This window comes from Rattus rattus, chromosome 13 (genome assembly GCF_011064425.1).
Source record: "Rattus rattus isolate New Zealand chromosome 13, Rrattus_CSIRO_v1, whole genome shotgun sequence".
Lineage (NCBI taxonomy): Eukaryota > Metazoa > Chordata > Mammalia > Rodentia > Muridae > Rattus > Rattus rattus.
Window position 1 is genome coordinate 27,010,521 of NC_046166.1, and position 18,188 is coordinate 27,028,708.

The following is an 18,188-nucleotide window of genomic DNA, read 5'->3' on the forward strand; positions in this document are numbered from 1 at the left end:
CTGTGAATTCTTTGTTTAGCTCTGAACTCCACTTTTTAATAGGGTTATTTGTCTCCCTGCGGTTTAACTTCTTCAGTTCTTTGTATATTTTGGATATAAGGCCTCTATCTGTTGTAGGATTGGTAAAGATCTTTTCCCAATTGGTTGGTTGCCATTTTGTCCTAACCACAGTGTCCTTTGCCTTACACAAGGTTTGCAGTTTTATGAGATCCCATTTGTCGATTCTTGATCTTAGAGCATAGGCCATTGGTGTTTTGTTCAGGAAATTTTCTTCAGTGCCCATGTGTTCGAGATGCTTCCCTAGTTTTTCTTCTATTAGTTTGAGTGTATCTGGTTTGATGTGGAGGTCCTTGATCCACTTGGACTTAAGCTTTGTACAGGGTGATAAGCTTGGATCGATCTGCATTCTTCTACATGTTGACCTCCAGTTGAACCAGCACTATTTGCTGAAAATGCTATCTTTTTTCCATTGGATGGTTTTGGCTCCTTTGTCAAAAATCAAGTGACCATAGGAGTGTGGGTTCATTTCTGGGTCTTCAATTCTATTCCACTAGTCTATCTATCTGTCTCTGTGCCAATACCATGCAGTTTTTATCACTGTTACTCTGTAATACTGCTTGACTTCAGGGAAAGTGGTTCCCCCAGAAGTCCTTTCATTGTTGAGGATAGTTTTAGCTATCCTGGGTTTTTTGTTATTCCAGATGAATTTGCAAATTGTTCTGTCTAACTCTTTGAAGAATTGGATTGGTATTTTGGTGGGGATTGCATTGAATCTGTAGATTGCTTTTGGTAGAATGGACATTTTTACTATATTAATCCTGCCAATCCATGAGCTTGGGAGATCTTTCCATCTTCTGAGGTCTTCTTCAATTTCTTTCTTCAGAGTCTTGAAGTTCTTATTGTACAGATCTTTTACTTGCTTGCTTAAAGTCACACCGAGGTACTTTATATTGTTTGGGTCTATTATGAAGGGTGTCATTTCCCTAATTTCTTCCTTGACTTGTTTCTCTTTTGTGTAGAGGAAGGCTACTGATTTAGTTGAGTTAATTTTATACCCAGCCACTTTGCTGAAGTTGTTTATCAGCTTTAGTAGTTCTCTGGTGGTACTTTTGGGATCACTTAAATATACTCTCATATCATCTGCAAATAGTGATATTTTGACTTCTTCTTTTCCAATCTGTATTCCCTTGATTTCCTTTTGTTGTCTGACTGCTCTGGGTAGAACTTCAAGAATTATATTAAATAAGTAGGGAGAGAGTGTCAGCCTTGTTTAGTCCCTAATTTTAGTGGGATTGCTTCAAGTTTCTCTCCATTTAGTTTAATGTTAGCAACTGGTTTGCTGTATATAGCTTTTACTATGTTTAGGTATGGGCCTTGAATTCCTATTCTTTCCAGGACTTTTATCATGAAGGGGTGTTGAATTTTGTCAAATGCTCTCTCAGCATCTAATGAAATGATCATGTGGTTTTGTTCTTTCAGTTTGTTTATATAATAGATCACATTGATGGTTTTCCGTATATTAAACCATCCCTGCATGCCTGGGATGAAGCCTACTTGATCATGGTGGATGATTGTTTTGATGTGCTCTTGGATTCGGTTTGCCAGAATTTTATTGAGTATTTTTGCGTCAATATTCATAAGGGAAATTGGTCTGAAGTTCTCTTTCTTTGTTGGGTCTTTGTGTGGTTTAGGTATAAGAGTAATTGTGGCTTCATAGAAGGAATTCGGTAGTGCTCCATCTGTTTCAATATTGTGGAATAATTTGGATAATATTGGTATGAGGTCTTCTATGAAGGTCTGATAGAATTCTGCACTAAACCCGTCTGGACCTGGGCTCTTTTTGGTTGGTAGACCTTTAATGACTGCTTCTATTTCCTTAATAGTTATGGGGTTGTTTAACTGGATTATCTGTTCCTGATTTAAGTTCGGTACCTGGTATCTGTCTAGGAAATTGTCCATTTCCTGCAGATTTTCAAGTTTTGTTGAATATAGGCTTTTATAGTAAGATCTGATGATTTTTAAATTTCCTCTGAATCTGTAGTTATATCTCCCTTTTCATTTCTGATTTTGTTAATTTGGACACACTCTCTGTGTCCTCTCATTTGTCTGGTTAAGGGTTTATCTATCTTGTTGATTTTTCTCAAAGAACCAACTTTTGGTTCTGTTGATTCTTTCTGTGGTCCTTTTTGTTTCTACTTGGCTGATTTCAGCTCTGAGTTTGATTATTTCCTGCCTTCTACTCCTCCTGGGTGTATTTGCTTCTTTTTGTTCTAGAGCTTTTAGGTGTGATGTCAAGCTGCTGACATATGCTCTCTCCTGTTTCTTTCTGCAGGCACTCAGAGCTTTGAGTTTTCCTCTTAGCACAGCTTTCATTGTGTCCCATAAGCTTGAGTATGTTGTACCTTCATTTTCATTAAATTCTAAGAAGTCTTTAATTTCTTTCTTTATTTCTTCCTTGACCAGGTTATCATTGAGTATTGCATTGTTCAACTTCCACGTATATGTGGGCGTTCTTCCCTTATTGTTATTGATGACCAGCTTTAGCCCGTGGTGTTCTGATCGGACGCATGGAATTATTTCTATCTTTCTATATCTGTTGAGGCCTGTTTTATGACCTATTGTGTTGTCAGTTTTGGAGACAGTACCATGAGGTGGTGAGAAGAAGCTATATCCTTTTCTTTTAGGATAAAATGTTCTATAAATATCTGTTAAGTCCATTTGGTTCATAACTTCTCTTAGTCTGTCTATGTCTCTGTTTAATTTCTGTTTCCATGATCTGTCCATTGATGAGAGTGCAGTGTTGAAATCTCCTACTATTAGTGTGTGAGGTGCACTGTGTGCTTTGAGCTTCAGTAAGGTTTCTTTTATGTATGTAGGTGCCCTTTTATTTGGAGCATAGATATTTAGGATTGAGAGTTCATTTTGGTGGATTTTTCCTTTGATGAATATGAAGTGTCCTTCCTTATCTTTTTTGATAACTTTTAGTTGAAAATCAATTTTATTGATATTAGAATGTCTACTCCAGCTTGCTTCTTCCAACCATTTGCTTAGAAAGTTGTTTTCCAGCCTTTCACTCTGAGGTAGTGTCTTTCTTTGTCTCTGAGCTGTGTTTCCTGTAGGCAGCAGAATGCAGGGTCCTCATTGCATATCCAGTTTGTCAATCTGTGCCTTTTTATTGGGGAGCTGAGACCATTGATGTTGAGAGATATTAAGGAATAGTGATTATTGCTTCCTGCTATATTCATATGTTGATGTGAGATTATGTTTGTGTGCTTTTTCTTCTCTTTGTTTTGTTCCCAAGATGATTAGTTTCTTGCTTTTTCTAGGGTGCAGCTTGTCTCCTTATGTTTGGCTTTGCCATTTACTTTCCTTTGTAGCACTGGATTTGTAGAAAGATACTGTGTAAATTTGGTTTTGTCATGGAATATCTTGGTTTCTCCATCTATGTTAATTGAGAGTTTTGCAGGATATAGTAACCTGGGATGGCATTTGTGTTCTCTTAGGGTCTGTATGACATCTGTCCAGGATCTTCTGGCTTTCATAGTCTCTGGCGAGAAGACTGGTGTGATTCTGATAGGTCTGCCTTTATATGTTACTTAACCTTTTTCCCTTACTGCTTTTAATATTCTTTCTTTATTTTGTCCATTTGGTGTTTGTGTTTTGACTATTATGTGACGGGAGGACTTTCTTTTCTGGTCCAATCTATTTGGAGTTCTGTAGGCTCCTTGTATGTTTATGGGCATCTCTTTCTTTGGGTTAGGGAAGTTTTCTTCTATGATTTTGTTGAAGATATTTACTGGTCCTTTGAGCTGGGAGTCTTCACTCTCTTCTATACCTATTATCCTTAGGTTTGACCTTCTCGTTGAGTCCTGGATTTCCTGTATGTTTTGGACCAGTAGCTTTTTCCCTTTTACATTATCTTTGACCGTTGTGTCAATGTTTTCTATGGAATATTCCGCTCCTGAGATTCTCTCTTCTATCTCTTGTATTCTGTTGGTTATGCTTGTATTTACGGCTCCTTGTCTCTTCCTTTGGTTTTCTATAATCAGTGTTGTTTCCCTGTGTTCTTTCTTTATTGCTTCTATTTCCATTTTTAATTCCTTCAACTGTTTGTGTTTTCCTGGAACTCTTTCAGGGATTTTTGTGATTCCTCCCTATAGGCTTCTACTTATTTATTTATGTTTTCCTGTGTTTCTCTAAGAGAGTTCTTCACATCTTTCTTGAAGTCCTCCAGCATCATGATCAAATATGATTTTAAATCTAGATCTTGCGTTTTTGGTGTGTTTGGATATTCAGTGTTTGCTTTGGTGGGAGAATTGGGCTCCGATGATGCCATGTATTCTTGGTTTCTGTTGCTTGGGTTCCTGTGCTTGCCTCTTGCCATCAGATTGTCTCTGATCTTACTTTGTTCTGCTATTTCTGACAGTGACTAGACCGTCCTATATTCCTGTGTGTCAGGAGTGCTGAAGATCTGTTTTCCTGTTTTCTTTCAGCCAGTTATGGGAACAGAGTGTTCTGCTTTTGGGCGTGTAGTCTTTCCTGTCTACTGGTCTTCAGCTGCTCCTGTGGGCCTGTGTCCTGATTCCACCAGGCAAGTCACTTGGAGCAGAAAAGTTGGTCTTACCTGTGGTCCTGGGGCTCAAGTTGCTCACTAGGGGTTGCTTTTGAGCTCTCCATGAGGGCGGCAACCAGGAGGGCCTGTGCCACCTTTTCAGGGAGCCCCCATGTACCGGGTGCCAGATGGCATTAGGTGTTTTCCTCTGGAGTCAGAAATGTGAACAGAGTGTCATCTCTTCTGGCTTCCCAGGCATGTCTGCCCCCTCTGAAGGTTTAGCTCTCTCTCCCACAGGATTTGGGTGCAGAGAACTGTTGATCCAGTCCCTTCAGGTCCGGGCAGTGTCTGGAGCTTGGGGGACCTGAAGCTCCAGTGCCCCTATCTTCTGGTTCCCATGTTAGACTTTCTAAGCAGGTATGATAATACTTCTTTTGTTTGTTACTTTTCTGTATTGCAATAAAACACCATGACCAAGATAGCTTGTTATGAAAGAGGCTATTTTTGCTTATGATTCCAGAGGAATAAGGATCCATTATGGCTGTGCAGGAGCAGGGCATCTGGAGCTAGAAGCTGAAAGTTTACATCTTAAACTGCAAGCAGAGAGCCAACTCAAAGAGCAACTCTATAAACGCTCAAAGCCAGCCTCCAGTAACATGCTGTCTCCAGCAAGGACTGCCTCCTGAGCCTGTCCAACTGGGCTGCCAACTGAGGCCACACATTCAAACGCTGAGGCTGTAGGAGACATCGCATTCAAACCATTTCAGCCATACAACTAAGAAAGGAAAACATCTATGGAGAGAATTTTATAATAATAAAATTGACAGAAACATACATGTGCCTTTGTTCTCTTAGACTTAATACAATCCTTCTTTGGCTTAGGACCTTCAGTTGTGATGATCTTTGAAGTGACCGATTCTAATGAGCTCCCATAAAATCGTTGAAAAAGATGATACTTCTGCAAACTTCTAAGATAATGGGGGTCTTTTTTGTCTGAAAAAAAGAAAAAATGTAAATAAAATTTCTATGATTTCTTAGTTGCATCTCTCTAAATCTTCACACCATTCTATACCCAGGCAGTATTCATTCTATTATAGAACAGTAATGTTACATAATCAGTTTTGTCAGAGAAGGTATCTTAAATTAGGCAATCTCATCCATATAACTTCTAACATATCTACAAAAGTGACACTTTTTAAACTTCTTTTTTTTTGTCTATCGAATTAAACCTAGTATTCCATACACACAGGTTAAGGGCTCTACCACTGGCCAACAACTCCCAGCAATTCTAACACTTCCAAGACAAGTTTTCATTGCCTACTTCCAAAAGAAATACCAAGATTTTTTTTTAATTTTATTGATCAAATGTGCTTTCTGACAATTCGTATATTACGTAATTTGTATATTCTGTACTCTAATTACTTACTGTCTTAGTTAGAATTTCCATTGCTGTGAAGAGACACCATCATCAAGTCAAATCTTATAAAAGACATTTAATTGTGGTTGCCTTACAGATTCAGAGGTTCAGCCCATTATCATCAAGGCAGGAAGCATGGCAGCATCCAGGCAGGCATGGCACTACAGAAGGAGCTTAGAGTTCTATGTCCTTTCTGACTGCATTCAGAAGAAGACTGGCTCCAGGCACAAGGAAAAAAGTCTCAAAGCCCACCCCAAAACTAACACACTTCCTCCAAGGCTTTACCTCCTAATAGTGCTGTTTCCTGAGTCATATTCAAACCGACACATTCCACTCCCTGGCACCCATAGGCTTGTTTAAATACATGAGTCTGTGGGGGCCATACCTAGCATTATGCAAAGTACATTTAGTCCAACTTCAAATGTTCCATAGTCTATAACAGTTTCAACAATGTTAAAAGTTCAAAGTTCAAAAACTCTTCTGAGATTTATCTAATCACTTAACTGTAATCCCATATAAAGTCAAAACTCCAAAAGCAGATCATATACCTCCAACTTCACAGGATATACATGATAATTCCAAAACATCATAGTGAGGAAATATTGGACCAAAGCAAGACCTAAAAACAGCTGGGCAAATTCTAAACTGTGCATCTTCATGTTCTCCGCCTTTACATGTTCTTGTTCCAATGTCTGGGATCCACACACAATCTTCAAGGCTTCTCCAAGAGGCTCACATCACTTCTCCAGCTCTGCCCTCTGTAGCACTCTAAGTTCAGGTTGATCCACTCCACTGCTGCTGCTGTTCTTGGTGATCATCCATGGTACTGACATCTCCAAAACTCTGGGGTCTTCAACTGCAACTAGGCTTCACCAATAGCCTCACATAGACTCCCTTTACAGTGCTAAGCCTCAACTTCTTTGCATGACTCCTTCAGTTCTGGGGCATCAACTGCAACTGAGGCTTCACCTTCACCAATGGCCTCTTCTGGCCTCTAATAATGACAAGTCTCAGCTGCTCTCCATGACCCCTTCATGCCTTCAAAACCAGTGCCATCTGGGTGATTCTTACACATTAACCTAGGCTGCAGCACCCATATAACCTTCCCAATCTCTGGAACAGAGCTTCTTCGTGCTCTCAGAAAACACTTCCCAGAGGACTGCACTTCAGTGATGCTGGACTCTTCTTAATCACCACTGACTTCTTCGCTCCAGCTGACCACCATCAACTGTCCCAGTTATCCCTTCTATTCTTGACTCTAAAGCCAAAGCCACATGACCAAAGCTGCCGAGTTCTGCTGCTTGTTGGAGCTGGAACTTGGCTGGATTACAAGTCTGCCCTCCATTTCTGGATTGTAGTTCATTCCAAATGAAAACAATAACCAGGTGATAACACCTGACATGATCTAACTATTCCTTGTTCAACTGAAAACACGAACAATAAGCTCAGCTGGGTGGGATCCTGCCCCAAGATCACCACTCCCTTAATCTGTTTATCTCCTTGAACATGGGATTCAGTTCAATTTTACTTCCTGGTGCCCCTTTATTACTTGAACAATACATTTTGTGCTTTTTCGTTTTAAGCTTGCTGTGCTTGATCAAAATGTTTTTCATGAGAGTAAACCAGAAAACAAAGTCTATTCTGGGCATTTGTGAGACATCCTTTGTCCATGCAATTAATCTGAGACTCTTCACCTTAGTCTCAGACAGACTCTTCAGACAGGGGCAGAAGCAACAACATTTTTCACCAAAATATCATAAGGATGATCTCCAGAGTTCAAATCACCCTCAGCACCAATGTCTTCCATATTCCTACTAGGATGACCATTAAGTCTCACTTAAAGCATTCCATGGCTTTCCAAACCTAAAGTCCCCAAATCCACATTCCTTCAAACAAAAACATGGTCAGGCTTATCACAGCCATACCTGACTCCTGGTATAAACTTCTTAGTTAGGGTTTCCATTGCTGTAGACAGACACTCTGACCAATTAAATGTTACAGGTTCAGAGGTTCAGTGCATTATCCTCAAGGCAGGGGCATGGCAGCATCCAAGCAGGCATGGCACTGGAGAAGTTGAGAGTTCTACATCTTGTTCTGAAGACATTCAGAAGGTTGACTTCCCAGCAGCTAGGGAAATATCTCAAACCTCAACCCCAAAGTGACAAACTTCCTCCAACAAAACCACACTTACTCCAATAAGGACACACTCCTTAATAGTGCATACCCTGGGCCAAGCATATTCAAACTACCACATTTACCCTATTCTCTTTTATATTCTTTTTACTCTGTTATCTCTCCCATCTTCCTAAAAGTCTCTTTTCCAAACTTATATCTTTTTGTTTTGATTCATGACCCATTCATTTTAATCATGACTATTGGTTTGTCTGTGGGTTTGAACAACTAGCAATGGTATACAACTGAAGATAATGACTGTCTTTTCTCCAGAATCTCAATATCCAATAGTTCAGCAGTGATGAGTAGGGCTCTATGCACAAACTCTAGGTGGTTGATTTTTGTTTTTATTTTTGTTTTTTAATACATACTGTAAGCATTCCCAGTGTGTACCCTGAGAATAAGCTAAAGAAGGCAGAACCAAGAAGAACACCATCTAAGATATTCTGGTTCCTTGAATTACTGTGTAGGAAAATATAAAGCCCTTATCCTGGGCAATAAATCAGTCAAAGAGCTGTAAGCTTAATCTCTATATATTAGATTTCAAAGAACATCCAGATTCCTTAAACAATAAACCATCTTTTCTTAACACAGTGACAAGCTCATGAGACAAAGTTCACATATGTATTCCTCTCCCTATCATATCTACAAGCTCTGTATAAACAACCAACCACCAGGAAACAAAGTGATAATTCTCTATTAACATTCTCCCTGTTATACGTCTGAATATCTCATTGACTGTTCTTCCTCAAAACTTTTCATTTATGTTTATAATGCACTTCCTTTTGAAAGAAATATCAGAGTGAAGTAGATTTAAATTCTTTCAGCTGAATCAGCAAGCTCACCATCAAAAGTGGCCTTTGTCCTGTCATAATCATCACTCAAGGGTCTGTGGGAATGCCAGTGCACAAGCTCATCAAATTCTTTATGCTTAACCAGTGACATAACAATGGGGTCATCACTGTAAGACAAAAAGAAAAATGTACTTCAAACCCATGCCTCCAAATCCAACACCTTGTAAAACTTTAAAAACCATAATTCCTTTTCCTCTTCCTGGAATACAACATGTGTGGTAGAACCCAAAGAGAGTTCTACTAGAAGTTTCAGGAACCAGGACCTCTTCATGTCTCCAACAATCTCAACCATCCCTTGTTTCAATAATTTATCATAATGGTGAGGTGCTTCATTATCCAAATAAAATCATACGGATATCATAAAGAAAGTCAACAGACCGTATGTTACACATATAATCTACCATTTTAGATGTGTCATGTTTCTGAAGTTTATTCAGGAAAGATTTTCTCAAAGAACTTTAATAAGTAACTTATCCATTCCAAACAGGTATTTATTAAAATACATTTAGGCCTTACCTCTTTAGGAAAGGCAAGTCTTTCAAAATGTCTCCAGTAAACTCATCAACTAAATTACATGATATTGGAATGAAACCTAAATTTGGCATCGTCTCCTGGGAACTTTCTGTAAATACAAAAATTGCCATAAATTTAAATGTGAAATTTTCAGACAGGAAGACAATAATTGTTTTTCAAATTTTCACATTTAAAAACATTTTATATTTACTTTATTTATATTTTATATTCTAATCCCAATCCTGTGCATAAAGCTATTTCCCACACAGAGTCTTTTGGAAAATAGTAGAAAACAAACAAACAAACAAACAAATAAGTAAATAGGTCAGTAGATTAAATAAGTAGGCAACTGGGTGACTAAACAGAAAAAGATAGAAGGTAGATACATGATGATGATGAAGACGACAGATTATTAATAGAAGATAAGGAGATAAATAGTAGATAGATAATTGCTGTGGCACTTATTTTCAAATGTTTAATCCTTTCATCATTGTCTACTAAGAGATAAGGAATCTAAAGATAGCAATTTGAGAGATCACATACACAGAGTCAAAAAATGAAATTGAAAAGAGTGAAAGACAAAGGTTATGTGATTGGTATTATTACAGAAGCCTTTTGAACTTCCTTTTGATTTATAAACAAACATATGCAATAACAGATAGATAAAGGACAAAAATGATAAGACAGACAGATAGATGATAGATGAATAAAAAGATAAATGTGCAGATGATAAATATAGATATGTGAATAAAAAGAGATATATGGATGATAGATAGATAGATAGATAGATAGATAGATAGATAGATGATAGATAGATAGATAGATAGATAGATAGATAGATAGATAGACAGACAGACAGACAGACAGAAAATAAATAGATCAGAAGCATTCAATGGCTGTTATAATTGACTAATGAATACTCTTTATTTAACAAAATCATAATTCTCCTGATGCTCTCTGTTCCTGTGTTTGCCCAGACACATTTTGTAAAAATTAGTTTAGTACTTTTCTCCTTATCATCCACAAAGATCAAGCCAGAAGCAAGGGAATAGCCCTCACTCAGTCCAATTCAAAATAGGAACTAGAGAATACCCTAGCTCTCTTGTTCCTCACTAAAGATGCTTCCAAACTAGTGTGTACTCCATCCCAAGATTCCAAACTCACATCCACCTCCTGTCTTCCAAAGTAGAGAACTCAAGAGTAATTTATTATGCTGCAGACTCAGTATGACTCCTTTTCACTTCTGTTCATTACAGGCTGGTCTAGGGGGAGCTAACCTTTGACTTATGTCCTTATAAGCCTGGGTGGTGTGAAGACTGAGTTCCATCACCACCTGGCTCTGGCCTTGGCTCCTGTGGCTGCTCCCAGGGAAGATACAACAATCTTTACATCTGTGGTTTGCAGTGATTTAGGCAAAAGCTTTCTAAAGTGATTGCTGGCTTCTTTTTATTCTTCAGGTTCTCATTCTTCCCCGCCTCCCAACACACATCTACAGGTTACTTTTGTTGCTACATAAGGCAGATGCTGAGTATGGAGTCACACTGGACTCTCAACTGGTTTAGGTGGTTCTCATCTTCCCCAGAGTTACCTTGCTGATGTCTCCCACGCTATTGCTGTAAATGGAACTACCATTATATAAGAGAATCTGAGAGTCTTCCATCCACCATTTTTACACAGTTGACAGAGGTTATATTGCTAGAAATAGAATTTACTCAAATCTGTTTTTTATTTTTAAATTGGCAAACTTATTTACAAGAAAAATATGTTTTCAATATTAGTCAAATCACACACCACCACATGAACATGACAACTATATAAAACACATAAATGCTAGAAAATCATTTCTACTTGGAGCTTTAAATTTTTTTCCTCAAAATTAAGTTGGCAATAAATTACCTTTGATTGGCGACAGTGTCTTTTCAATAAAATGAACTTTTGTTGTTCTCAGAGGAATTGGTTTTCCCACATCAAACTTTTTGACTAACTTTGACAAAGTGTCCCAGAGATGTATATACTCTTTCATGATGACATCTCCTACTTTCAAATCCAGGCCTGGATCATAATTAAAAATATTCAGTATTAAGAAGCATTGACTTATGTCTAGAACCACATGCATGTACCTCCCAATGTGCGTGCGCACACACACACACACACACACACACACACACACACACACACACACACCTTCACTCAAGTAACCATGCTTGGAAATATGAGGCAAACAGTGGAATTTTCAGTAGGCTTCAGACTGAATCTAAATGAAAATGATCACTCTATAGATAATGTCCCTGACACATCTTAAAACCAATCTTGCTTTTCTGTTTGACACCTTAATATTAAAAACTGTCTTAACTAATAATAACCAGCAGTAAAGATTTAATTATTTTTTAAGAGAATAAAAATATTATACAACACATAACCTTGTACCCAGTAACACTAACTAAAACTAAAATAAAAATTAGCAAAGAATCATTATTTTATAAGAAGCTAATTTATTCCAATGCATAATGATGGAATAATATAAAGGAAACAAATCTTGATGTAAAAGACATTTCAATAACACTCAAGTTCTGTTCCTCAAAATGTGTCTTATTGTCCAATCACTATTAAAACATGAGAAAAAATTATTCAAACAACAACAAAAAAATGTACACAAAGAAAGTGTAGAGATTGTCCTTATCTCTTAGAAAGACAAAAATCTCTAAATATCTAATAATAGTGAGATGTTTTATTAATGAGAGTGATTTTATAATAATCATTATATACCATGTGTGAAAATGAACTGTTGTGAAATGTCAAACACATGCTTTTCACAAAAATACTTACGAAATAATATTAAGTTGAAAAATATTTGGATTACTATATTCTGATTACCACTAAATAAAATTTTAAACAGACAAAGACTGGGAAACTGGAAAGTAATTACTATTTATACAACAGACATTTAAAAAATGGTTTGACAGAGACCCACAGCTAAACATTAGATGGAGCTTGGGAATCTTATGAAGAGTTGGGGAAAGGATTGTGGGTCTCAAAGAGAACAGGTACTCCATAGGAAGACCAACAGAGTCAACTAACCTGGACCCTGCGTGGCTTTTGAATCACAAAGGGAGCAAGCACAGGCTGGACCTAAACCCCACCCCATCCCACCCTCCCCTCTTTCACATATGTAAAGTAGATGTGCATCTGGATCTTTATGTGCCTCCCCCAACCACTGGAGTGGTATGTTGCCTGAATCTGTTGCCTGCATGTGGATCCCGTTCCTCTAACTGGGCTACCTCGTCAGGCTCAGTGAGAGAGGATGCATTTAGTTCCACAGTGGGGAGTAGTGAGTGGTAATACCCTGAGGGGCTCCCCCTTCTTAGGGGAGAAGGAGAGGGAGGAATGGAGGGAGATCTTCATGAGGGGGTAATGGGGGGGCTGATAGTGGAATGTAAAGTAAATAAATAATTTTTAGAAAAATAAATGGTTTTGAAGCTTTAAATCCTTTATGAATTTTCTCTTTAAAGGAAGGTGATATTTATCATATAGTTTATTGATACCTCCTTTATTTTCATATTCATAGTAAAAAGCAATATTCTTCAACAAAGGCTCATCACTTAAGTCAGAAACGTGAAGTAAATCGAGGCTCCAAAATTCAAATATATCCACATTACTTAGGGTGAAATACTCGCACCACTTTTTCTGAAAATCAAAAGTAAAACAAAGTTATTGACAGGTTTTATGGCCACAGTAGTATATAGAATGACTCCATTTCCCCTATAATCCTAATGATGTCAAATGGAACGGCTACCATAACTGTCATTAACAATGTAAACCCATTTAAGCTGAATAAGAATTACAGTAAAATCTGATTTAAAATGAATTTAAAGTGGATGCGGCCATTCTGTGATCCTAGCACTTAAGAGACTAAGGCAGGAGGCTTGCTACAACGTGGTGGCCAGTGTATATTACACAGTCGGTTTCAAAACAACCTCGGCTACACAGTAAGACCTTGTCTCAAAAAAATGAATAAATAAATAAAATAAAATTCTTTTTCTTTTCAATGTACCTTTTTACTTAGGCTTCCTAGTTCACTTTTGGGCTGTCAAGAGCTGGGCTGCCAAGGATTCTAGAAAGTACTAAACCTTTCAAACTCATATACTCCCATCTACCCACACTGATGGCTATTCACCCGACTTAAGTTTGTGCAGTGATGTTCCACTTTAACACAGACAGAATGGCCACAGAAAGAGCACTCACTTCTGGGCACGGCAGACAAGTCTTCTTCAGTTATATGGTTTATGGAGTTAAAATGAGAGCCTCCTGGTTGAGGTCTCCTCACCCACTCTGCCTCTGATGAAAACTTAATTGAGATCCATTCCATGTGAGAGAGTTAACCGCGGACACTATTAATGATACTCTGTTATGCTTACAGACAGGAATGTAGAATAATTATCTCCTGAGAGGCTTCATGCATCTGATAAAAGCAGATGCAGAGACCTTCAACCAAACATCATGCAGAGCCTGGGAATCTTGTGGAAGAGTGAGATAGAAGTGAGCAATTCAGAGGGGTCAAGGACACTACAAGAATACACACTGAATCAACTAACTCAGAGCCTGGGCCACCAACAGAGAACATGCAGGAGTTGGACCTAAACCTCTACACATGTATAGCAAATGTGCAGCTAAGTGTTCCTGTGGTTCTCCTAACAAGTAGAACAGGGTGCTTTCTCAGTCTCTGTTCCCTGCTATCAGACCCCATCCCTCCCTACTTGGACGGCCTGGTTTAGCATATATGGGAGTGGATATATTAAGACATGCTGGGACTACATGCCTCAGGATGGAGTGGTACTCTAGAGAAGCTTCCCATCTCTTGGAAAAAGAGGTAGAGGCAATGGGGGTAAGGGAGCTACAAGTGGAAACAGAAACAATAAAGAAATCACAAAAGAAGACAGATCTGGAGATAGAAAGCCTAGGATAGAGATCAGGAGTCACAGATGCAAGCTTCACAAACAGAATACAAGAGAATGAAGAGGGAATTTCAGGGACAGAAGATACCAAAGAAAACACTGACACAACAGTGAAAGAAAATGCAAAATGCAAAAAGCTCCTAAAAGGGCTGGGGACTTCCAGTGGTAACTTACCTAGGAAAAACCTTCTCCGAAAAAAAAAGAACCAAAAAAAAAAAACTCCTAACCCAAAACCTTCAGGAAATTCAAGACACAATGAGAAGGCCAAACCTAAGGATAAATAGGTATAGAACAGAGTGAAGATTCACAACTTAAAGGCCAGTAAATATCTTCAGCAAAGTTATAGAAGAAAATTTCCCTAACCTAAAGAAAGAGAGGCCCATGAACATGCAAGAAGCCTACAGAACTCCAAATAGATTGGACCAGAAAAGAAATGCCTCCCGTTATATAATAGTCAAAACACCAAATGAACAAAACCAAGAAAGAATATTAAAAGCAGTAAGGGAAAATGGTCGAGTAACACATGAAGGTAGACCTATCAGAATTACATCAGATTTCTTTACAGAGATTATGTAACCTAGAAGATCCCAAGCAGATGTCATACAGATCCTTAGAGAATACAAATGCCAGCCTGGGCTATATCCAGCAAACCTTTCAATTAACATAGATGGAGAAACCAAGATATTCCATGACAAAACCAAATTTACACAATATCCTTCTACAAATCCAGATACAAAGGATAATAGATGGAAAATTCCAACACAAGGAGGGAAACTATATCCTAGAAAAAGCAAGAAAGTAATGTTCTTGCAACAAACCAAAAGATGAGAGCCACAAAAACATGATTCCACCTCTAACAACAACAACAAAAATAAAAACAATCACTATTCCTTAATATCTCTTAACATCTATGGGCTCAATTCCCCCAATAAAAAGACAAAGACCATGCTCGCTTCGGCAGCACATATACTAAAATTGGAAAAAGACAAAGACCGACAGGCTGGATGTGTAATAGGACCCAGCATTTTGCTGCATACATGAAATGCCTCTCAGTGGCAAAGACAAATACTACCTCAGAGTAAAAGACTTGAAAAAAAGTTTCTAAGCAAATGGTCCCAATAAAAAAAAAAATGTTGCATCTACACACCATTTGATCCTAAAACAAAAGAATATACCTTCTGCTCAACACCTCATGGTACCTTCTCAAAAATTTACCATATAACCAGTCACAAAACAGGCCTCAACAAGTACAAGAAGACTGAAATAATCCCATGCATCCTATCAGAGCACAATGGACTAATGCTGGTCTTCAATAACAACAAAAGCAACAGAAAGCCCATACATGCTTGGAAGCTGAACAACATTTCACTCAATGATGAGTTGAACAAGGAAGAAATAAAGAAAGAAGTTAAATACTTTTTAGAATTTAAAGAAAATGAAGGCACAACATACCCAAACTTATGGGAAACAATTAAAGCAGTGCTAAGAGGAAAAAAAAATCATAGCTATGAGTGCCTCCGAAAAGAAACTAGAGGAAGCATACACTAGCAGCTTGACAGCACACCTGAAAGCTTTAGAACAAAAAGAAGCAAATACATGAAAGAGGAATAGAAGGCAGGAAATAATAAAACTCAGGACTGAAAGCAACCAAGTAGAAACAAAAAGAACTATACAAAGAATCAACAGAACCAGTAGGTGGTTCATTGAGAAAATCAACAAGATAGATAAACCCTTAGCCAGACTAACCAGAGGGCACAGAGACTGTATCCAAATAAGGGAGACATAACAACAGAATCTGAGGAAATGCAAAAAATTATCCATTCCCACTACAAAAGTCTATACTCAACAAAAATGGAAAATCTGGAAGAAATGGACAATTTTCTAGACAGATATAAGGTACCAAAGTTAAATCAGGATCAGCTAAACCATCTAAACAGCCCCATAATCCCAAAGAAATAGAAGCAGTCATTAAAAAGTCTCCCAACCAAAAAAAGCCCAGAACCAGATGGGTTTAGTGCAGACCTTCAAAAAAGACCTAATAATACCAATATTCTTCAAACTTTTCCAAAAAAAAACTAAAAACAATACTATCCAAACTATTCAACAAAATAAAACAAAAGAAAAACAACAAAAAACCTTCTACAAAGAAAGAGAATTTCAGACCAAATTCCCTCATGAAAAAAAAACTTCAATAAAATTCTTGAATCCAAGAACACATCAAAATGATCATGCAATATGGTCATGGTCAAGTAGGCTTTATCCCAAGAATGCAGAATGGTTCAGTATATGGAAATCCACATAATCCACTATATAAACAAACTCAAAGAAAAAACATATTATCATCTCATTAGAGGCTGAGAAAGGATTTGAAAAATTCAACACCCCTTCATCATAAGTCTTGGAAAGATCAGGAATTCGAGGTCCATACTTAAACATACTAAAAGCAATATACAGCAAACCAGTAGCCAACATCAAACTAAATGGAAATAAATCTGAAGCAATTCCACTAAATTAAAGGACTAGAGAAAGCCACCCACTCTCTTCCTATTCAATATGGTACTTGAAGTCCTAGTCAGAGCAATTAGACAACAAAAAGAAGTCAAAGAATACAAATTAAAAGAAAGAAGTCAAAATACCACTATTTGCAGATGATATGATAGTATACTTATGAACCCAAAAAATTTCACTCAGAGAACTACTGAACAACTCCAGCAAAGTAGCAGGATATGAAATTAATCAAATCAGTAGCCTTCCCTACCTGGAAGGATAAACAGACTGAGAAAGAAAATGACCTGAAATGATACCTTTCAGTATATACACATAATATAAATAACTTCATGTGACTCCTAACCAAGCAAGAGGATCTGTATGACAAGAACTTCAAGTCTCTAAAGAAAGCAAATGAAGAAGATCTCAGAAGATGGAAAGACCTCCCATGCTCATGGATTGGCAAGATTAATACAGTAAAAATGGCCATCTTGTCAAAAGCAATCTACAGATTCAATGCAATCCGCATCAAAATTCCAACTCAATTCTTCATGGAGTTAGAAAGAACAATTTGCAAGTTCATTGCACAAAAAAGTCAGGATAGCTTAAAATATTTTTACAATTAAAAAAAGAACTTGGGAAATCTCATCCTGACCTCCAAACTGTATTACAGAGCAATCGGGATAAAAACTGCATGGTATTGGTACAGAGACAGGTAGGTAGATCAATAGAATAGAATTGAAGACCCAGAAATTAACCCACAAACTATGGTCACTTTTGATCTTTGACACAGGTACTATAACCATCCAGTATAAAAAGCACAACATTTCAACAAATGGTGCTGATTCAACTGGAATCAGCATGTAGAAGAATGCAAATTGACCCATTCTTGTCTCCTTTGTACAAAGCTCAAGTCCATGGATCAAGGACCTCCACATAAAAACCAGATACACTGAAACTAGTAGAGAAGAGAAAAGTGGACAAGAGCCTTGATCACATAGGGGAAAATTTTCTGAACAGAACACCAATGACATGCTCTCAGATCAGAATTGACAAATGGGACCTCATAAATTGCCCTTCTGTGAGGCAAAAAGACACTGTTAATAGGACCTTAGCAATCAACAGATTGGAAAAAGATCTTTTCCAATCTACATCTGATAGAGGTCTATATATAACATATATAAAGAATTCAAAAGTTAGATTCTAGAGAACCAAATAATCCTATTAAAAATTGGGGTACA

The 18,188-nt window shown here is 37.6% G+C and overlaps 1 protein-coding gene across 1 annotated transcript in view; it reads right to left on the minus strand.

Annotated features, from left to right (window-relative positions):
- Positions 1 to 18,188, minus strand: part of LOC116914230 (probable ATP-dependent RNA helicase DDX60) — a 159,955-nt gene that overhangs the window by 64,063 nt on the left and 77,704 nt on the right. Inside the window, exons 11-13 of the mRNA XM_032918425.1 lie at positions 9,512 to 9,617; positions 8,987 to 9,102; positions 5,388 to 5,545 (exon numbers count right to left, since the gene is read on the minus strand). Coding sequence (XP_032774316.1) covers positions 5,388 to 5,545; positions 8,987 to 9,102; positions 9,512 to 9,617 — 380 coding nt within the window. The remainder of the gene's footprint in view (positions 1 to 5,387; positions 5,546 to 8,986; positions 9,103 to 9,511; positions 9,618 to 18,188) is intronic.